The 22,728-nt window shown below is 50.7% G+C and overlaps 1 protein-coding gene across 2 annotated transcripts in view; it reads left to right on the top strand.

Moving 5' to 3' along the window:
• Positions 1 to 3,970: 3,970 nt before the first annotated feature.
• Positions 3,971 to 22,728, top strand: part of FCHO1 (FCH and mu domain containing endocytic adaptor 1) — a 37,817-nt gene continuing 19,059 nt past the window's right edge. Inside the window, exons 1-7 of one of the 2 annotated variants that reach the window (XM_033136660.1) lie at positions 3,995 to 4,045; positions 7,654 to 7,734; positions 9,492 to 9,565; positions 17,736 to 17,827; positions 20,272 to 20,346; positions 21,039 to 21,180; positions 21,380 to 21,532. In XM_033136660.1, coding sequence (XP_032992551.1) covers positions 9,539 to 9,565; positions 17,736 to 17,827; positions 20,272 to 20,346; positions 21,039 to 21,180; positions 21,380 to 21,532 — 489 coding nt within the window. In that variant the 5' untranslated portion in view covers positions 3,995 to 4,045; positions 7,654 to 7,734; positions 9,492 to 9,538. Of the gene's footprint in view, positions 4,046 to 7,653; positions 7,735 to 9,491; positions 9,566 to 17,735; positions 17,828 to 20,271; positions 20,347 to 21,038; positions 21,181 to 21,379; positions 21,533 to 22,728 lie in introns of both variants that reach the window. The other variant, XM_033136659.1, reaches the window with a different exon arrangement.

The raw sequence follows: 22,728 nt of genomic DNA, 5'->3' as shown, positions 1-22,728 counted from the left end.
CTTGCCATCTTTAACAAATCCTCTGCACCACAAGGAAAGAGAGACAGGGAGGGAAGAGGAAAATGAAAACTAGAAAATAAAAACCAGAACTCAGGCACAGGGTTTGAAATGGCTGTCCTGATAACGGCCAGCTGGCACAGTCCAGGGGCAGGAGGCCCCTGCATTTTAGGGGGTTGGGCTAGATGTCCTTTGGGGGTCCCTTCCAGCTCTAGGATTCTAGCAGGTACTTTGACCCAGCTGATGGAGGCGGCCTTGCTGCTTCCCACCTCTCTCGCACTGAGGTAACCTGAGGGGAAGGGCGGAAGTGTCCGGAGCCTTAAATGTCCCAGCCCCCAAATACCAGAAAGGCCGCCTCCTTCCCTGCAGACTTGGGAGTTGAGATCAGAAAGGCGCCCCCCCTTTTCTTCCTGGCCTTGGGACCACGTCTTTCCAAGGCCTGCACCATTCTTTGCTAAGGCGAGGCGTTGTGGCCTGCTCTGGGTGATCAGTGTGACAGCAGTAATTGGAATCTCCCTAATACACTATCTTTGCCTTCAAATGGGAAACAGGTTTGCCGAAAGGTGGGGATGCAGGGCAAGTCTAATCGTCTTGGTCGTTTTCTGGAATTGACAGGTCCTGCGAACCTACAGAGAGCCCAAGGGGGCCCATCTAACCTTGGCGTATCAATAAATATAATGACACAGCAGCCTGTGGACATAAAATATACAATAAAAGGATTTGATCGAAATGTTAGGCACCCATAATAAAAAAGGACTAGCCCAAGGAGTAGCAAGAGGCAAAGCTGCAATTAAAACATTTGCTTTTCAGGCGGGGGGGGATGAGACTTGGGTGTCCCTAAGGAAAAAGCATTTCTGCACATTTTCAGGGCCAAATGCCTCTCAGAACCTGGTAATTGAGGTAGACTGCCTCTGGACCTGGAGGTTCCACTAGAAGGGCCTGTATATAGCTGGATCAGGCAAAATTGGGGCGTCCAGCATCCTGTCCTCACAGTGGCCACTCATATGCCCCCAAAGGGAAGTCCACAAGCCAGCCCTGAATAAAATAGCAACTCTTCCCTCCTGTGGTTTCTGGTATTTGGAGGTTAGTAGCCATCAATTGCCTTCTTGCTGCATTCCTTTTTCAGGATGCTTACAAGAAAGCCCTTCCCACAGTGCAGTATCAAACTCTGGAACTGTCACAGGAAGCAGGGATGGCCACCAACTTGCGCAAATTCATGGAGGAGCAGATGGTTACTAGCCAGGGTGGCTCTGTTTGCGATTATTCTGAATCCCATTTGCTGGAAACTGGAAGAGGGCAGAGCTGCTCTTGTGTTCGAATCCTGCTTGTTTTCCCCATCGTGGTTGGCCACTGTGAAGACAGGATGCTGGGCAAAATGGACCATTGGCCTGATCCAGCAGGCTCTTGGTGCTTGCTCTCAATTTTAGGGTCATGGGTTGGAGCCCCATGTGGGACAGAAATATTCCTGCCTTGCAGGGGTTGGACTGGATGACCCTTGAGGTCTCTTCCATCTACAATCCTATTATTCTTGCACCTCTTACCAAGGGAAGATGCTCTGGACTGAGTCCATGGTTCTCCCCTCCCCATTTATGTCCTTTAATAGCTCTGTTGCTATTGGTTGCGCAGGAAGAAGGGATGGAGGGGGAAGAGAGTTTGTTGCCATGGCAACTGCCTGGGTGGAAGAGATGCTGTTTCAGAGCATCCCCAAGCTGGACCACCAGGGACTCGCCTCACCTGCCACACCTGTGCAGACAACCTTCACCACCTTCCTTACTGACAAAGGGTTCCCTGTCTGTGCAGGTAAAGGAAGGGGGAGCTTCTTGAGCTCACTGAGAGGGGCTTCCTCGGGAGTAAATGGATCAGGTTCAGAAGCAGTGCTTTGGGGAGGTGTGTGTGTGTGTGTTTGATTCCAGACCAGCTAGCTTTAAAAGTCAGAGGTAGCTCTTTGGAGATGTAAAAACCCCTGACAGAATTTCTGGGCAGCCAATTGTGACTGGTAACTGCACTCAAGAAGACCAGTTGGTGAAGGTGGATCTAACCCATTAATCAATGGAGCCTTCAGGTCGCCCCATTTAATTCTGCATTGCCTCGATCTTAATGATTGTGTCATCTTTACAAACAACCCTGGTAAAGGAATTGAGGGGATGCTCATCAAATCTGCAGACAGCTCCAAATGGGGAGGGGGAGCGAATGCCACAAAAAACAGAATCAAAATCGAAATGATTGGAGATCTGAGCTCAAACTAACAAAACGAATTTTCATAGGGACAAATGTCAGGTTCTGCACTTGGGCCGGAAGAACCAGATGCACAAATATAGGAAGGGGGACACCATGGCTTGCCAGTAGATCTAGAGGTCTTGGTGGACCATGAGCTTGACATGAGTCAACAGTGCAATGCAGCAGCCAAAAAAGCTAGCACTATTCTAGTGTCCACATCAAGGGAAGTCACAGTGCCACTCTATTCTGCCTTGGTCAGGTCACGCCTGGAATACTGTGTCCAGTTCTGGGCACCACGATTTAAGGAGGAGATTGCCAAACAAACATGCTGGAATGTGAGCAGAGGATGATGGCAAAGCCTGAAGAGCAGTTGAGGGAGTTAGGTATGTTTAGCTCAGGGGTTGTCCCATGGAAGAGGGAACAAGCTTGCCTTCTGCTGCTCTGCAGGGCAGGACTTGAACCCATGGCTTCAAGTTACAAGAAAAGAGATTCTAACTCCACATCAGGAAGAACTTTCTGACAGTAAGAGCTGTTCAAGAGTGGAACGGTGGTGGGCTCTCCTTCCTTGGAGGTCTTTAAGCAGAGGCTGAATGGCCATCTGTCAGGGATGAGTTAGCTGAGATTCCTGCCTTGCAGGGGCTTTGACTGGATGGCCCCGGGTGGGGTCCCTTCCAATTCTGCAATTCTATTCTGTGACCTAACCCAGGGCTCCGCACTGCATCACTGTTGACCATCACAGGCATTCATTGTCCTAGCAGAACAAGTTCTGGTTTCATACAGGAGATGACAAACCGCCTTCCTCTGCCAAGCAAGTTCTTCGTTTTGTGGGTTGTTTTCTTTTTTTAATTGCACCTGCTGTTTTTCTGAGCTTCCTCCTGGCCTGCTTTTTCTGTCTTCTGAAACTGAGGCCTGCAGTGCTGAGTTGAGCCTTGCAAGGATGCAGGATGCTACCTTGACTGCAACATAAACCTTTTATCTTGGGGATGCAGCTCTGGGAGACGAGGCTCAGTCCTGGCTTAGGCCAACTGGGATGTGTGTGTTTGCATGTCGGATTGAAGTGCAAGCCACGCAGGCTGTTATGCCACTGGTGTGGATGGAGAGATCCATCCTAGGTCGGTTATAAGCCTCGATATCTCAGTTGTTTGGAGCCTGGTGCTGACAATACCAAAGTTGCAGATTCGATCCCCACATGGGACAGCTGCATATTCCTGTTTGGAGGGGGCTGGAGTGGATGACCCTTGGGGGCCCCTTCCAACTGTACAGTTCAATTATATGATTTCTTGGTGGTTCCTGGAGGGCCTGTAATGGGGTGGCTCCTCCTCTCTCGCACACAGGTCAGGTTCAATGGGGGGTTGGACTGGATGACTCAGGGTTTCTCCCAACCCTACAATTCTATGATTCTAAGTGGTTCCCCCCCATTTTGTAGTTCTTGGGGAGGGGTTTTTATATTGTTGGCTTTGTGCAGTTGGACAGAGATGCATTTTTTGCCCCTCTCCCTATGCTACCCCTGTCCTAAAAATGACAGTTTACAAGCAGGTGAATAGGGATGCGGCCTCTTTAAATATGCAAATGAGCTTCCTGGACCCGGGTTGGCTGGGATGGGGGGGGGGAGAGGCTAGCCCAGAAGCAGCGTTTGCTGGCGGGCGGGGCAGCCAATCAGGAGCCAACCTCCTATCCTCCTCGGAGCCCCGCCCCTTTCCTACTCCTCCTTGCAGCGCGGGGGGGCAGCCTTTTCTCCTCCCCCCACTTTCCCCCTCCCTACCCCCCCTTTTTTGCAAAAACGAATGAGGGGAGCGGAGCAGGTGCCGGGGATGCCGAGGGGCGGAAACAGGTCAGTGCATTTGCCCCCCACCCTCCCCGGCCTGGTATTATTATCACCCACTTTTTGCACACCCATGCAATTTTTTTGGGGGGGGGGCAGCCCTGCAGCAGCTTTGCAAGAAAACTGCCCATGCAAGAATTTCAAAGATCTGGGGGGTGGCGGGGGTGGATCCGTCCACCACACCCCAATACCCCTCTTTGCAATATTTAATTGGGGTGGGGGAGATAAAGAAAAACCCTAATTAGCTTGATCAAGAGGCGGACGCTGTGGGTTAATTTTTAGGGGGTGGGGGAAGCTGCTCCGAAATTTCTTGGTTCTGATTATTATCCAGCACACACAGCGCGAAAAAAAAAAAAGAATCCCACCATGGGAGAAAAACAATTACGGTAATATATTTTCCATTGCATGTTTGCAGGGCATTGCATGAACTTGCCTGATGCGTTGTTGTGGCGTGGACGAAGGTGTTGTTATTCATGAGAATGGAGAAGGAAGCTTAATAATAGTAATAATAATAATAATAATAATAATAATATTTTGGAAGGTGCATTTCCTGAGAAAAGTGTGTGTGTGTGCAAATTATATATGTATGTGTGCGTGTAAAAAAAGATGTCTGTGGGTGCTGTCTGTGGCCATGCCGTGTCTGGCTGCGTAGCTAAACAGAGACGGGTTGAGATCCTGCAAAAATAAGGCAGCGATGGAGGGCCAACTGCACCTGAGAAAGGGGTGTGTGGAGGGGGCACTTCAGGCTGGGTCAGGATCCCATTTGCAAAGGCCTGAAATGGTCACGAGCAGCAAGAGCAGCGCCCAGTCAGGTGTCAGGAGGACGGAGGTGGGGATGTGTTCTCTGCAACGGGGGCCAAGCACCAGTTGCTCCTTCCTGGGGAACAAAACGGGGGAAATAATACTAACAGTAATAATAATAATAATATAATAATAATAATATATGTAGTTTCCCCAGCCCCTCTGGGCGGCTTCTTGCAAAACACAAAAACATCCATAAAACATCAAACCTTAAAATGAGTGCAGGTGCATCCTCAAACCTCTTTTCCTTCCCTGCTCCTTACCTGGACAGGTAATTTTTGCAGGAACCTCTCCCAGGCCGGATTTGCTGCAAGGAATAAACCTTTGTCTTCCTTATCTCTCCGCCACCTGGATGGAATATATTTCTGCAGATATATATCTTTTGTGTGTGTGAACAGGTGGCTTTTTTTGGGCGGGGGGAGACAGGACACCTGGACCCCCCCCCAGGTGCGCAATGTTTGCTAGGCCCTGTCTGCAGTGGGGCAGTCAAAGGTCTGGTCCAGCCACTGCAGAAGCACAGGCTGGAGTAAGTACATAAATATTTTTAAACTGTGCCAACCTCTAGTCTTTTATTGGTAAGGATTTTCTTATTTTGCTTTATAAAGCTATTGTAATCGCAGGTAAAAACTGTACTGAAAATTGTAAAACTGGTGTGTGCTGAATAAGTCCAATTGCACATCGGTTAAAACCTTTTTATTAGCGTTATCCAATGTAATAAAGGAATGCAAAATCATATAGAAAGTGCCTGGGGGGTTCTAGTCCTCATAGAAATCTCAAATTACGCTTAATTTTCTCCATGAGTGACTGGGACCAAGTGCCCAGTGTAAGATTTTGGGCTTGTTTCCCCCTGAGTTGCAAAGATCAAAGAGGAGACCAATTATTTTGACAATTGGTATCATTAAAAAACAATCTGTTAATTCTGGGCAACAAACGATAGTTTCTGAGATAAGGATGATCATTCCTGTGGAAACTAAATTCCCGAAATCTCGCACCAACTTACATTCCCACCCCAGGTGACATAGGATTGTAGAGTTGGAAGGGACCCCCTAGGGTCATCCAATCCAACCCCCAGCAATGCAGGAATCGTAGCGAAATTGAGGGACTTTGTGGTGCCAGTACTTATCTTGGGGTCGCTCTCTTTGGGGTGACGGTCACTGGAGCATTGGGGGGGGGCTTTGCTTTAAACAGATCTGCATCCCGAGGATCTGATAGAACAGATCTTGTTGTTCATTTCCATGGCAACGCCACCTCTTGCATATTAAAATACATTTTTGGAAGACGCCGTCAACCCAGATTGGGAACTGGATCAGACCCTCACTGCCATGCGGAGGCTGAGGGGTGGGATCAGCCCCATCATGCCAAATACCCCACTAAACCTAGGGATCCAGATTCACTGCCTCTGGGCCTGGAAGTTCCATAATAAGAGCCAGGCTGCTGGATCAGACCCAAAGGAGACCCACTTAGCTCAGCCTCCTATCCTCATAGTGGCGAAATGCCCCATATGACCTGGGAGTGCAGATAGACTGCCTCTGGGCCTGGAGGTTCCATGAGGACATAAAAAGAGCTGGACTGATGGATCAGACCCAAAGGGGGCCTGTCTAGCCCAGCACCCTGTTCTCACGCGGCCGACCAGGTGCCCCATAGCAGGGGGTTGGACTAGATGGCCCTTGGGTTCCTTCCAACTCTACGATTCTATGAAACCCACATGCAGGATCCGAGCACGAGAGCCGCTCTCCCCTCCTGTGGTTTCCAGCAAATGGCATCGACAAACACCCTTCCTTCCTTCCTTCCTTCCTTCCTTCCCTCCTGTCTTTGGCACCTGCAGGTTTGGCTCTCCGTCCCGCTTGGACATGTCAATAAGGCCAAGTGAGTCACCTGGGGCGATTCCTTTTCCTTGCACAAGACAGGCGACCTCTGCGACCGCCTGGGGTCACATAAGAAGAGCCTGCTGGATCAGACCCAGAGGGGGCCCACCTAGCCTCCTGCTCAAATGCCACTAAGAACCTAGGAATGCAGATAGACTGCCTGTGAACCTGGAAGATCCATGAGAAGAGCCAGATAGTGGGATCAGAGCCAAAGGGGGCACAGCCGAGGGTATTTGGCCACCGGGAGAAGAGGATGCTGGACTAGATAGTCCCCCTTCCGCCTGATCCCAGCAGTCCGGCTCCTGCCTTGGAGAGGGTTGGGCTAGATGACCCTTGGGTGTTCCTTCCAGTTCTATGCTTTGGAAGACCTTCCTGGCAGAAAAATCTCTCGGGTGGATTTTTACAGAAGGTAGTGGGCTCTCCTTTCTTGGAGGTTTTCAAGCAGAGACTAGGGGAGGCCACCTGTCAGGGATTCTTCAGCTGCGATTCCTGCATTGCAGCGGGTTGGACTGGATGACCCCTGGGGATCCCTTCCAACTCTACCATCCTTCAGTTGCAAAATTAAATTGCCCTAACCCATGCCCAAAAAACAAAAACAAACCCCAGTTGCAGGATGTGCATTTATTTACTTCTTAAAATGTAATCTCTGGACACCCTCCGGGGAGATCCCTTTCCCGCTTATCGGAGGGTCTGGCGGCTGATATTTGTCACCGTTGCAAAAAAGGCAATTAGCAAGAAGCCGTTAAAACACACAAATTAGCTTCGTTTGCAAGGGAGGTTGTGGAGCGTGGCTGCAGATCGGAACCACGAGGATTTTCAACACCCCCTTATCCCCACTTATGTTGCTCTGCTTTCGGTGTTGCAGAATTACAGAAACAAAACTGGAACTGGGTTTGAATCACCTGATCTTTGTTCTTCCTTTATTTGCTTGTGTTCCCCCCCCCCCCCCAGGGTGCTTTCCCGCAAGATCCTTTGTGTGCAGGAACTGAGAATATGAGCCTTTGGAGAGGGCAAATTTCCCTCCAACAAAGGGTGAGTGGCAGCACGATTTTCTGTGCAAAATGCACACCCCTGGGCCGACTTTGTAGGAGACTGGTCCTCAAGGAGGTTGACAGTACTAGGGAGGGGAGATGAGTGGTTAGAGCAGGATGCCCGGGTCCTCTCTCTTTTAGCACGAGAGGAGGGGAAACACGTGGTCTGGTTTGCAAATGTCAGCTGTTTAAAATCTAGGGTGGGTACTGGGTTCAGGTTCCAGCTCCCAGGTTCAAACCTCAGTTTGCTAAAGGGCAACAACAAACACGGCCATTTTCTCTTGCAATTCTTCCGTTTCCTGTGCTTTATTTTCTGTTTCCATCCGGCGGCGGAGGGTGCAACTGCCTTTGCAGCATGTTTGCATTTCAGGGAGGGGAGGAGAAGTTGTGCTGTCTCTGAAGGTGGGTAAGAGAGAGCCAGCCCGGGTGTCGCAGTTCGGGTGTCAGACCTGGGAGAGACCAGGGTTCGAATCCCCCCTGCTCACCCCGCTGGGCCTGCCTTGCAGGGTTGTTGTAGGGCTCCAATGAGGAGAGGGAGGAGGAGAACCCCCCCCCTCCCCGGAGAAACGCCATCAATAGATCAGTTAAGGAAAGGGCTTCTCATACGGCTGTGGCATTTTTAATATCTGGATTTTAAAAGATTTGTGCGGGTTTTTTTTAGTATTGTTTTAATTCTCTTACGTTTCGTTTCATTTCATTTCATTTTCCTATGCTGCTTTACATTTGCATGGATCACAAACTGCAAACAGTAATGGAACAGAACATTACTGTAAATGGTGATCTTTCATATTTTTTGTGTTTTATTCATGTTTGATTTAATTTGTCATAAGCCACCCTGAGAACCAGCCTGGGGGAAAGGGTGGAATAGAAATTAATATGATGTAGTGTAATATAGAATCAAAGAGTTGGAAGGGTCGCCGAGGGTCATTTAGCCCAACCCACCTGAGCATGCAGAGAATGCGGAGCAACGCTCCCCCCCCCCCCGACCCCGGTTGGGGAACTTCCGCCCAGCTTGCAGGAGAGATGTTCGCACGCTCCCTGGTAAGAGAGGATTGGGTGGCGCTGATACTGCCAAGGTTGCAGGTTCAATTCCTGTAAGGGGCAGCTGCATATTCCTGCACTCCAGAGGGTTGGGCTGGATGACCCTCTGAGACCCTTCCAACTCTGTGATTCGATGGGACAAATCCATGGAGCCGCCAGAGGAGGCTGTTGACGGCTGTTAGCCACAATAGCTCTGTTCTGCCTCCACCGTTTCTTCCTTGCTGGAAACCGCAGGAAGGGAGAGTCGCTCTTGTGTTTGAATCCTGCTTGCTCAGTTTCCTGTTGCTTCTTCACCTGGTTGGCCGCAGTGAAGACAGGATGCTGGCCTGATTCAGCAGCCTCCTTCCTTGTGGGACCTCTGGGCCCAGAGGCAATCTATCTGGACCCCCAGGTTCCTCGGGGTATTTGGCCACTGCGAGGTCAGGACGCTGAGCTTGAAGGCTCTCCTTAGCTTCTTGTGGAGCCTCCAGGCCCAGACCTCACTGAGGACTAGGGGCTTGTCTCTGGCACTCAAAGCGAGGCAGAGCTGGGGAAGGCAGAGGCAGCTGCCGGTGGGGTTGTCGTGCCCTGAGCCTTCTTCACACGTCTTCCTCCCGATTCCAGCCTTCATCAACCTAAGGTTGTTTTGGACCACAACTCCCACCATCCGCAGTTCATCCCAGTGCTCTCTCTGTGTGTCATTTTTCCTGGTTACTTCCAATCTCTTTTGCATTCTAGGTTTCCAAAAGCTGAGACGAAGGGGGTTTCCATCCCGGGCTGGCAGCATGTCTTATTTCACAGAGCATTTCTGGGTAAGAAAATCTCCCTGATGTGCATGGAAAACTCATTTTGCCAACTCTCTCCTGACCTGTTAACACCGGTGCCTTTCCCCCAGGCAGTTTCTCTTTCCGTCTTTCTCTGCAATTCATGACGCCTTCCCAGGATAATATGTTGTGCAAATAATTCATATTTTTTTTTTGCAAACCGGGGAACCAAAGGGAGGCGAACGAGCGGGTCGTAGCAGCAGCAGAAAAAATAAAGAAAATGAGCGTCTGAGTCATGGCTTAGAGCAGAGGGAAGAACCTTGCAGGCTTTTTGCGTCCAGGGAGGTTGAGGCACACTTCTGTGTCGGGGGATATTTTCTCGGGGGAAATTGTCGTATACAACCCCTGGGTGTGTGGGGTGTTTGGGGAGGGGGTGGCACTTGTGGGGGGATGTCGTGTCCTGCTCCTTCTGGGGAGCCTCTCCTTACATTTCTTGGGATTCTTAAATGGAGCATCCATGAACAGAGTCAGTCTACCTTAGATGGGCGAATGAGAATGGGAGGAGGAGACAGCTCTGACATTCTGTTTGCCACTGAGAGAAAGCAGCCATGGCACAGAGACCGGCCCCATTGCCATCCAATGGCGTCTAGGTGTAATAATATAATAATAATAATAATAATAATAATAATAATAATAATAATAATAATTTATTATTTATACCCCGCCCATCTGGCTGAGTTTCCCCAGCCACTCTGGGCAGCTCCATTAAATATTAAAAACTTCCCTGAACAGGGCTGCCTTCAGATGTCTTTTAAAAATAGGATAGCTGCTTATTTCCTTGACATCTGATGGGAAGGTGTTCCACAGGGCAGGCACTACTACCGAGAAGGCCCTCTGCCTGGTTCCCTGTAACCTCACTTCTCACAATGAGGGAACCGCCAGAAGGCCCTCGGCGCTGGACCTCAGTGTCCGTGCAGGACAATGGGGGTGGAGACGCTCCTTCAGGTCTACAGGACCGAGCTGTTTAGGGCTTTAAAGGTCAGCACCAACACTTGAATTGTGCTCGGAAACTACTACAGGACGATGGCGTTTAGGGCTTTAAAGGTCAGCACCAACACTTTGAATTGTGCTCGGAAACGTACTGGGAGCCAAGACAGGTGTTATATGGTCTCGGCAGCCACTCCCAGTCACCAGTCTAGCTGCCGCAGTCTGGATTAATTGCAGTTTCTGAGTCACCTTCAAAGGTAGCCCCACGTAGAGCGCATTGCAGTAGTCCAAGCGGGAGATAACCAGAGCATGCACCACTCTGGCAAGACAGTCTGCAGGCAGGTAGGGTCTCAGCCTACATACCAGATGGAGCTGGTAGACAGCTGCCCAGGACTCAGAATTAACCTGCGCCTCCATGGACAGCTGGGAGTCCAAAATGACTCCCAGGCTGCGCACCTGGTCCTTCAGGGACACAGTTACCCCATTCAGGACCAGGGAGTCCTCCATACCAGCTGGCCCCCTGTCCCCCAAGAACAGTACTTCTGTCTTGTCAGGATTCAACCTCAATCCATTAGCCGCCATCCATCCTCCAGCCGACTCCAGACACTTACACAGGACCTTCACCGCCTTCACTGGTTCTGATTTAAAAGAGAGGTAGAGCTGGGTATCATCTGCATAGTGATACCCAACCCAAACCCCCTGATGATCTCCCCCAGCAGCTGCATGTAGATGTTGAAAAGCATGGGGGAGAGGACAGAACCCTGAAGCACCCCACAAGTGAGAGCCCAGGGGTCTGAACACTCACCCCCCACCACCACTTTCTGGACACAGCCCAGGAGAAAGGAGAGGAACCACTGTATAACTGTGCCCCCAACTCCCAACCCCTCTAGACCAGGGGTCAGCAACCTTTTTCAGCTGTGGGCCGGTCCACCGTCCCTCAGACCATGTGGTGGGCCAGACTATATTTTGAAAAAAAAACAACGAACAAATTCCTATGCCCCACAAATATTGTATGCCCCTTTTATATAAAATGCCCAGAGATGCATTTTAAATAAAAGGACGCATTCTACTCATGTAAAAGCATGCTGATTCCCGGACCGTTCGCGGGCTGGATTGAGAAGGTGATTGGGCTGCATCTGGCCCACGGGCCTTAGGTTGCCTACCCCTGCTCTAGATGGTCCAGAAGGATGTTAAGGTCAATGGTGTCAAAGGCGCGCTGAGAGATCCAGCAGAACTAGGAAACAGCTCTCACCTTTGTCCCTAGCCCACCGGAGATCATTGACCAGCGCGACCAAGGCAGTTTCAGTCCCGTGGTGAGGCCTTAGGGGCGTCGCGGAGGGGGCGGGGGGCCCCGGGCAGCGCCCCTGCTGGGGGTGACACACCGGGGGGCGGCCCCGCCCACTGGGCTTTTAAAAAACTTTTACAACTTTTTTTTAAAATTCTTTTTAGGCTATTTTCGGCACTGCCGGGGTGGAGCCGCAGGGGCGGCCAGCGAGGAGGGGTTTCACACAGCGAGGAGGGGTTTTCACAGGGGCGTTCTTAGCTCCTTGGCTGCCGGGGCGGGAAGCCAAGAGGCACCCCCGGGGGCCGGGTGTCATGTGCGTCATGACGTCATCACGCACGCACCGCAATGCCCCGCCCCAGGGGTGCCTCTTGGCTTCCCGCCCCCGGCAGCCAAGGAGCTAAGAACGCCCCTGTGAGGCCTGAATCCCGATTGGAAGGGATCCAAATGGTCCGCATCCTCCAGGCGTGCTTGGAGTTGTTCAGCAACCACCTGCTCAATCACCTTGCCCAAGAATGGAAGATTTGAGACTGGGCAATAGTTGGCCATATTGGCCAGGTCTAAAGATGTTTTTTTAAGAAGCGGTTTAATGACTGCCTCTTTCAGCGGGTCTGGGGAGGCTCCCTCACAGAGGGAAGCATTCACCACCCAACAGAGCCCATCGCCCAGCCTTTCCAGGCTCGCTTTTATTAGCCAGGATGGGCAAGGATCAAGGAGACAGGTGGTCGGTTTCACTCGTCCAAGCAGCCTGTCCACATCCTCGGAGGTAACAGATTGGAATTGATCTCATGAAACATGACTAGACAGGGCTCTAGCACTCTCCCGCCCCGGCCCTGCTCCCACGGTGGCGTCTACCTCCTTCCAAATCTGAGCGACTTTATCTGCAAAAAACTTTGCATAAAGCATTGCAGGAGATCTTGGGGTCCCTACCAGGCCCCAGTGATGAAGGTTGTTCCAATAGATTGCAAACCGCCTGAAAGAGTCTCCTGCTGGTGTTTTTTGCAGATGCAATAGAAACGGTGAAGAAGGTCCTCTTCACCGTCACCATTGTCACTTCTTAGGCTCGATGTTGAGCTCTAGCCCGTGTCCGGTTGAGATTTCTGCCACTGGTGCTCTAGCCGTTTCAATGATTGTTTTATCGCCCTCAGCTCCGGGGAAAACCATGGGGCTGTCCAGGCTCCATGCAATCGGAGAGAGCGCTTCAGAACCAGTCAGTCAATTTGTTGTTGTTGTTTAGTCGTTTAGTCGTGTCTGACTTTTGTGACCCCATGGACCAGAGCACACTAGGCACTCCTGTCTTCCACTGCCTCCCTCATGTTAGTAGCTTCGAGAACACTGGCCAACCATCATCCTCTGTCGTCCCCTTCTCCTTGTGCCCTCCATCTTTCCCAACATCGGGGTCTTTTCCAGGGAGTCTTCTCTTCTCATGAGGTGGCCAAAGTAAACAGTCAATAGCCCTGGTTAACTCAGCATTCCAGCAGGCCCCCAGGCCATCAGCATAGGATAAAACTTCCCCTACCACTCTCTGGAAACCATTTGGATCCATTAAGTGGCGGGGGCGGACCATCCGAATCGGTCCCACCTCCCTGCAGAGGGAAAGGGTCGCGGAGAAGTCCAGTTGCACCAGGAAGTGATCTGACCATGGCACTTCTTTTGTTTCTCTTTTACTTAGTGTCAGATCCCCCACATCACTAGAGGTGAACACCAGGCTTAAGGCATGTCTGTGTCTATGAGTTGGGCCAAACTTATTCAGGGACAGCCCCATGGAGGCCATGCTTTCCACGAAGTCCCGAGCGGCCCCTTGTAAGGTCGTGTCGGCATGGATGTTAAAATCCCCCAGGACCACCAAACTAGGTGTCTCCAGGAGAACATCCACCACGACCTGAAGCAGCTCGGGCAGGGAATCCATGGTGCAGCGAGGAGGTCGGTACACCAAAAGGAATCCTGTTCTGCCCCTATTGCCCAACTTCCAGAAGATGCACTCAGAGAACTGGGTCTTCCCAATAGGATGCCTGGTGCAAACTAATGACTTCCTAAAAATCACTGCAACCCCCCCCCCCTCCCCACCCACAAGGCCTGGGTTGCTGTGCGTAAGAGAAACCTGGTGGACAAGCAGCGGCAAGGACAGGCCCATCTGCTTCATCCAGCCAAGTCTCTGTCACACATGCCAGGTCTAGTCCTCCATCCACGATCAAGTCATAGATGGCAGTGGTTTTATTCAACATTGACCTGACATTGCACAGCAGCCCCTTCAGGTCGTGTGGGTCTCCCTTGCTGGATAGTCCTCAGGCAACGACTAAGCCTGCCTCCTCGGTAATGACATGGTCTGGTCTTAGTGTAGCTCCTCCTCCTGCCCAGAATCACGGAGATTGGTTGTCCTAATACATCCCCCCCCCACCCCGTGGAAACCGCCCCAGCCATTCTGGTGTAGTGGTTAAGAGCGGCAGACTCGTAATCTGGGGAACCGGGTTCGCGTCTCCGCTCCCCCACATGCAGCTGCTGGGTGACCTTGGGCTAGTCACACTTCTCTGAAGTCTCTCAGCCCCACTCACCTCACAGAGTTTGTTGTGGGGGAGGAAGGGAAAGGAGAATGTTAGCCGCTTTGAGACTCCTTCGGGTAGTGAAAAGCGGGATATCAAATCCAAACTCTTTTCTTCTTCTTCTTCACTCCCAGGCAGCACTGACCCTTTCCCCTTAAAAAGCAAAATACAAACTATACAATAACGCAACAAAACAATGAAAGTAAAAACAAAGCAAGGAACTATTATGCTAAAATCAAGCTACTCCCCGCCCCAACTAAACATTTGTCCCACCCCAAACAGAAAGAAAACAATAAAATAATATTATAAAAAACCACCATTCGAGGTGCAGCAGATTAAGAACATTTTAAAGCATTTTTGCCACTTGCTGCAGAGAGCTGCTCAGAGCATATGTGGGGGTGGGCCCAATGGAGTTGGCTGGAGGAGGGAGCTTCTTCCCAAAAACTCACAGGAGCAGCAACAGCAGCAGCAGCAGTGCAAGATGACCCAGGGGCTGGAAACCAAGCCTGATGAGGAACGGTTGAAGGAGCTGGGGATGTTTAGCCTGAGAGAGCCATTTCCAAATATCTCAAGGGCTGTCCCATGGAAGAGGGAGCCAGCTTGTTTTCTCCTGCTCTGGAGGGTAGGATTGGAACCCATGGCTTCAACTTACAAGAAAGGAGATTTTGACTAAGCATCAGGAAAAGGAAGGAGGTTCTATTATTTTTTAATTTTATTTAATTCATTTTTATACTGCTCTTCATCCTAAGATCTCAGGGCAGTTCGTAGAATAAAATACAGGATAAAAGTAAGTCAAACAAAACAGCTTCTGTTCCTCTCGAAAGCTCCCCTGCGCCTGTCCCCTGTTGGCAGCAGGATACTGGGCTCGGGTGCTCTGTGTCCTGCGTAATGCCACCTGCCGACTCAAAAGCTCCGGGGTTGAGTTCCGGCGTGTTTATGGGTCAAAGGCCCTCTGGGCAACGTGAGCAAAACAAAACAAAACAAAACAACAGCTCCTCTCTGTGACTCCCGGGGACACCCAGTGCCAGCCGCAAGTAAACAGAGCGGGCATCAGGGTTGTGCCACCCGGGGGGGGGGAGGGTGGCAGGCGCCATTGTCTGTGGATGCAGCTGGGAGATTCCAAAACAGCTGGAGGACAGGCAGCAAATCTTTTCTTCTGCGCCTCAAGGGGATTTCTAAAAAACTAGCCTTTCTGTCCTTCCTTTTCTCCTCCCCAATGAGCCCCAGGGGGGCAGAAGTGGCCCCTTCTCCCTCCTCCCTCCTCAGAACATGGCAGGGGGTTGGGCTAGATGATCCCTGGTGTCCCTTCTAACCCCACAATACTATGATTCAGTGATCCTAACCCCACAAGGTGGGTCAGGCTGGGAGGTGCAGGGTGCAGCCCCCCTCCACCAGCAAGCCAAACTCTGGCTTCTCCCAGGACCCTGCGGAGCCCCACGACGACCCTGCGAGGTAGGAGAGGCTGGGAGAGGCTTTGCAGCCAGGCGGGGGTTATTTGAACCCTGGCCTCTCCCAGGTGATAGTCTGGCACTCTAACCACTACGCAACACTGCCTCTCTTAGTTTGAACAAAATGAAAGCAAAGCTCAGATTATCTAAGCTGCCGGGCTCAGCAACGTCTGTGCAAAACCACTGAGTCGCCCCCCCCTCCCCTTAAAAGGAAAGCCAAGGTGCCTGAATAAAAGGGCGGATTTCAAATAGGAAGGCCAGTAGTGACTACACTGACCGGCAGCAGCTCTGCACTCCTTCGTTCAGATTCATGAGGACTATAAACTTTCCCTGTTTCAACCAGTCTCTTTTCTGCCCTGGAGAGACACTCTGTTTTTTAAGGGGATGGATCGCAGCTCAGCTGCTTGAGTGCAGAAGGTCCCAGGTTCGATTCCCCAACAGCATCTCCACTGTGGCTCATAGAATGATAGTTGGGAGGGACCCCCAAGGGCCATCTAGTCCAACTCCCTGGTATCTCAGCTAGATCACATGACTGATGCTGACAACCTGCTGCTGGTGGTCAGGGTCCGCATTGCTGTGCTGAACAGACCCAAAGTCTGGTCCAAGGCAGCTCCGATTCTTCTCTTTAAGCCAAGTGTTTGTCAGATGATGAGGACTAGGATCTTGCTTTATTTTTAAAGGGGAAAGGCTGCTGGGGCTGTCCCCCTGAGTCCTAAACCGCTCAGCGCGGACACACGGCGGCGTTGCAATGGAGCAGTAGTCTGCTCGCATCCTGGGAAGGCTTCCAAACCGGCTTCTCTCTTTCTGTGCCCTCCAGAACTCCCTGCCGCAGGGCGGGGCTTTGCAACCCAACCTTGCAGAGCTCAGAATGGCATGGAAGGCGCAGGAAAGAATGCGCAGGACCGTTTTTTCTCACTCTGCAGGGAGGGCGGGTTGCCAAGCGACCGCGGACACACACACCCTTGCCATCTCCCCAGGAGGAATTCCAAGGAGGGGTGGGTGGGAGGGTTGTGATTGACAACGGACAGGGGTGGGGGTGGGGAGTGGAAGCCCACCCCCAGAGACCCAGGCTCCATGCACAGAGCGGGGGGGGTGGGGGGGAGAAGCCAGTTGGGACAGCTGGGCATTAAAAGGAGAGGGAGCTCTTTCTCTCCATATATATCATAGAGTCACAGAGTTGTGGGGGACCCTGAGGGTCATCCAGTCCAACCCCCTGCCATGCAGACATCTCAGCTCTGCACACATTCCAGCTGGTCAACATCCTTGACCTTGACGTTATACTTCTGCGATGCAGCCTAGAATACGCACCCACCCTGAGCTCTTCCAATGAAGGGTTGATAAATGACACAAGCTTTTTTTGGCGGGTGCTGCTCCCTCACAAGCCAACTTGAAACTGGGCTCAACCCTCTCGCCACGTGACTTCAGGATAAAAAGGGCCCTATCCTGTTTCAAAATACGCATGCAGACGTCATTGGACGGCAACGGGGCAGCAGTCTGTACAGAGGCTTCTTACCTAAGAAAGGACATTACGTGCGTGTAATGCAGGTGCAGGGATGCGTCCCAGTGGGAGATGGAAAATACAGAACATTATTAATTACGTTTCAGCGCTGGCCTTTGCTGGACTGGTGTGCTACAAAATGCATCGCAGCATAACAAACAAAACAATTGAGTTGGTCTGTGACCGTGAAGATAAATTCATTCATTCAAACAAAACAATAACTTTGCAATGCACAATTTTAAAAGCCACAGATTTAATCCACCTGGTTTCAGCGTGAGAAACTCAAGATATATAAGCCAAATGGCTCCTCAAACCACGGTTACGGTTGCCATTGCGGGGGGAGGGGGGGGAACAGCTCAAAGTCATACAGTATTTGGGTTTCCTGAAATGTTGGTTCCTGGCAGGTCAGCTCCGGTTATTTTGGAGCCGCACCTCATTTTTCCCTTCTTGCTTTTCACCGCAGGGTGAGAAGAACCATGGCTTTGACGTCCTCTATCACAACATGAAGCATGGCCAGATCTCGGCGAAGGAGCTGGCGGACTTTGTGCGGGAGAGGTACTGACGGCTGGGGGGGGGCAGGGCTGTGTCCAATTCCTCATTGCAGGACCCGGCAGTCTGCACTTATCAAAGCACCAATTTCCTATTGCCAGTTTGCTCACGGAGCCCTGGTTTGCAAATCTCCCCGACACTCTTCAATTGGGGATAAACTTTGCAAGAGCTGAGCTGCCGGCCTGAAGGAGATCTCTTTGCAAGACCTCTTCTCCATAACTCGCCCGCAGTTCGCCTGAGGTTTTTTTTTTTATGTTGTGATTGGATTTTGCAGCCAAACTCCCCAAGTCTGTTATTGGCTGGAGAAGAGTGGATGGAGGCAGGGATCCAGTCAAAGCAAGGCAGATCTTTATTTTTCTGCTGCAACAGAGATCCCCACCCTCCTTGCCAGGAGGCACAGCGCCCTGGGATCTTCTGATAAAGAGGGGCTCATAAAATCACAGTGTTGGAAGGTGTCCCTGAGGGTCATCTAGTCTGCAATGCAGGAATCACAACTAAAGCACCCGGGACAGATTAACGCTCCCAGCGTCAGCACCCCAGCAGATCTCGCTTCTCTGTTTGTCGCAGCTTTGGATCCAGCACAGAGCAAGCAAATCATGGAATCCTAGAATTGTAGAGCTGGATGGGGTTACGAGGGTCATCTAGTCCAACCCCTTGAAATGCAGGGATTTTTTTGCCCAATGCGGGGCTCAAACCCATGGCCTTAAGACTTAGAGTACTCATGCTGAGCTGCCCCAGTTGCACAGGGGTTAAAATAAGCCCCCTAAAAGAATATTAGTGCTCTTGGATTTATCAAGCCTAGTTGCGGATTTATAAGTTTCCTTGGGTTGATTCAACAGAAGCAAAGAAACCTTTGCAAAATTCATGCCAGGTGCTTGTTCATACCCATGCAATTTCTTTTAAGGGGGGAAAAATATTGCAAAGTGAGAAAAATCTCAGGTGTTGCTCATTTTTTAACCGACCAGCACCCCACATCTGTGTTTGGGAAGCCTTTGTTCCTAATCCGGCATGGATGGGGTTTCTAAATCTGCAAAAGTGTGTTTGCAGGAGGGAAGGAAATGGCTTTGTGTCTCCTCCAGTGACCACTGGGGGGCAGAGCTGCACCTCTCATGATCCCAGGTGCCAGCTGGACAGGTGAACCACCCAAATCAATGGCCAGGTATGTTTATAAGTGCAGAATCCGGCCTGTGCAGTGTTTCTCTCTCCTCTCAAGCATCTTCCTTCAATTGCATGCCAAAAAATCCCACCAGGCCCTTCATTTTTTGCTCCCCAATGCTATGCCAGGTAATCCCACCCATTCTCTGCTTTCCCAGAGGAGCAAAATTGGATGCCCTACAAGAACTCGATCCTGTTCCTTTTTTGGGAGGCGGTCAAGATGAAAATAGCCATAAATGGTCAAGGGATGGTTGGAGCAATTCTTGCAGGAGGGACGGTTGGGGCTTTTTGGTTCAGAGAAAAAGCAAGGAAGAGGTAGAGGTTTATAAAGGTTGAGAGAGAGAGAGAAAGAGAGAGAGATTTTTTACAGATTAGAATAAAGAAGAAAAATGAAAGGAAGGAAAGGAAGGAAGGGAGAAAGCACCATATCAGCCATAGTGAAATGTCATTAAAATAGAAATGGGATTACTAAAATATATAATACATAGATAGATAGACTTATTGTATCCCTTGCGTATATGTTTCGATAAATACTTTTCAAATATCACTAAATTTGTCCATAGAAAACCAGCAAGTGATCTGTTCCTAGGTTGCAAGAGTTGACCAAAGCCCTGCATTGCATGGAGAAACCTAAACTGGCAGACACCCCATGTAAGGGTTCTGCTGTGGTTCCTCACGAGGTAAAGAGGCTCGACTCAGGTCCCGTATATTTGCAGGTTTTATTGTGCAGATATGTACAGTGCAGAGCTCAAAAGCCCATGACCAGCTTAGTCACTTTCAGATCCCGGAAGTGGCGCTTTTCGGGAGCGCCCCCAACCTAAGAACTTGGGCACCCCCACTCACCTCCTACCCTCCTTACATTTCACACCCCTATGTAACTGGGGCGACGTTGCTCCCCCTGTCTGTGCCCGCTGAGTGGGTGTTGGGTCTCTGGAGCACCCCCCAGCCCCCCTCCCCGCTGGGCTACCTTCCTGCCTGTCACTCCCACTGGAGATTCCCCTGCTATCCTCGCGGTGCTGGGACTCTCTATCCCCTGACAGCCCCTGCACCGCCCCGCTGGGCGCTGCTTGTTCCCTGACACCCCCACTAATGTTGGAATATTCAGGGCAGATAATTCATACAGCATGCAGTTATAAACTGTGGAATCCCTGCCACAGGAGCCAACATAGGCAGCTTTAAAAGAGGATTCCTTGTGACCCAGGAGGGCATTTCAGACGTGCTTGGGGCTCTTTGAGACCCCCCCCTCCTTATTCCTCCTCTTCCTCTTCCCTCTCCTGCCCCTTTCTTCTCCGCAGGGCGGCTGTAGAGGAGACCTATGCCAAGTCTATGGCCAAGATGTCCAAGATGGCCGGAAACAGCACTCAGCTGGGGTGAGCCCTAGAGAACAGAATTGCAGAGTTGGGAGGGACCCCCAGGGATGAGTACCAGCACTCCTCCCCCCAAAAAAGCACAACAACAACAGTTTTATTATCTGTACCCTGCCCATCTAACTGGGGGAGCGGGTATTGTTTGCTGTTTTGCTTCTAATTATTTTCTTGTTTTTGCCCTGTATTTTATTCTGTGAACAGCCCTGAAATCATCTTAGGATGTACATAAATCTAATTTTTACTGTGTTTTTAATATTTTGTTGGGAGCTGCCCAGAGTGGCCGAGGCAACCCAGTCAGGTGGGCAGCATATGAATGTAATTAATTGATTAATTAGTTAATTGCCCCAGCCATTCTGGGCAGCTTCCAACAAAATATAAAAACAGTAAAACAACTTCTTCTTCTTCTTCTTCTTCTTCTTCTTCTTCTTCTTCTTCTTCTTCTTCTTCTTCTTCTTCTTGATTTGCAGTATTTTAAAGCTCCTCACAGAATGTTTTCCGTTCCTGGAGGGGGGGAACAGAGCAATGCAAAATATGCAAGGGGCAGAAACGGCTAAAAATCGTAGAAACGGGGGGGGGGGGGCAACAAACCGCATGGCAGTTTTTTCTCAAAGCGAGTGAAGCAGAATTGGGGGTGTGTGTGTGTGGATTAACATTCCCGGTTGGGCTCCTTTCTCTCCCCTGCGCCCCCCCCCCAGGACTTTTGCCCCACTCTGGGAGGTCTTCCGCATCTCCTCGGATAAGCTGGCGCTGTGCCACGCAGAGCTGGTGAAGAAGCTGCAGGATTTGATCAAGGAGATTGGGCGCTATGGGGATGAGCAGCTGCGGGCACACAAGAAGGTAACGGGGGGCCGCGTTGGGTGTGTGTGGGGGGGGGCTGGCTAACGTCTCATGGATAAACCTGCCTGACCAGTCCAGCGCAATACGATCCCGGGTAAAGACCCCAAGAATTGGAAAGGGACTCCAGGGCTCACCCTGACTGACCCCCACCCCACCCCCTCTGTGTACCCCCCACCCACCCTGGCTGTCCCATCGCCAGTCCAAGGACGAGGTGGCCGGGACCCTGGAAGCGGTCCAGATCCTGCAAGGAGCCGCTCAGCACCTCCCCAAAGCCAAGGAGACTTACAGCAGCCGCTGCCAAGAGCTGGATCGCTTGCGGAGAGAAGGAGGCAGCCAGAAGGAGATTGACAAGGTGACCCTGGGGGGCAACAAGGGGGGGCGGGAGATTGTGTGTGAAGAGGGGAGTGGGCCTACACACCCAGGTCGTCGTCAGAGGTGAAGGAAGTTCAGCTCTTGCGAAAGGGGATCTATGTGGGTGTGGAGAAGGCGGGGGGGGGGGGGAATGGCATCCCTTCCTTGCGCTCAGTTTCCAGGGCAGATTGCAGTGTTAAAATAATCATGTTAAAATCAGGTAGGTAGCCGTGTTGGTCTGACGCAGTTGAAATAAGGAGAAGGGGATGACAGAGGATGAGATGGTTGGACAGTGTTCTCGAAGCTACTAACATGAGTTTGGCCAAACTGCGGGAGGCAGTGAAGGATAGGCGTGCCTGGCGTGCTCTGGTCCATGGGGTCACGAAGAGTCGGACACGACTGAACAACAGCAAAGCTGTGTTGGTCTGACGCAGCTGAAAAAAAAAAAAGGTGTCCCGTAGCACCTTAGAGACCAACTATGTTTGTTCTGGGTATTAGCTTTCGTGTGCATGCACACTTCTTCAGATACATGCTTTAACTGATATGTTAAAATCAGTTAAAGCAATTTACAGTCTGGAGGCTGAATTCTCTCTTCATCCCTCTCTCTTTGTATGTTGATCGATGCCTTTCTGCCTGTCTAGCTATAGACCAGGGGTCAGCAAACGTTTTCAGCAGGGGGCCGGTCCACTGTCCCTCAGACCATGTTGGGGGCCGGACTATATTTTGAAAAAAAATATGAACGAATTCCTATGCATTTTAAATAAAAGGGCACATTCTACTCATGTAAAACACGCTGATTCCTGGACCGTCTGTGGGCCGGATTGAGAAGGCGATTGGCCGCATCCTTCCCCCGGGCCTTAGTTTGGGGACCCCTGCTATAGACTGTCGACTCTTACTAATAAATCATGTCTATCTAACTACCTAGTTTACTATCATATCTCTCTCTTACTGATTAATCACCTATGTATTTTACTAATCATTCATCTAATTAATCATCTGTTTTACTAATTATCATTGATCTTATTAATCATCTGTCTATGACCTACTTTACTGATTAGCTATCATCTCTTTTTTCTTAATCATCTGTGAACTATTCTACTAATTATCTGTCTATCTGGGTTTTAGGGAGGGGTAGTACCTCTGGTGGGGGCCACGTCCTGCTCCTTCTGGGGTGGTTTGCCCAGCTTGGGTCCCCCC

The sequence above is a fragment of the Lacerta agilis genome, chromosome 18 (assembly GCF_009819535.1).
Source record: "Lacerta agilis isolate rLacAgi1 chromosome 18, rLacAgi1.pri, whole genome shotgun sequence".
NCBI lineage: Eukaryota > Metazoa > Chordata > Lepidosauria > Squamata > Lacertidae > Lacerta > Lacerta agilis.
Note: the sequence above shows the minus strand (reverse complement) of the source record. Positions and strands in the feature narration are given on the sequence as shown.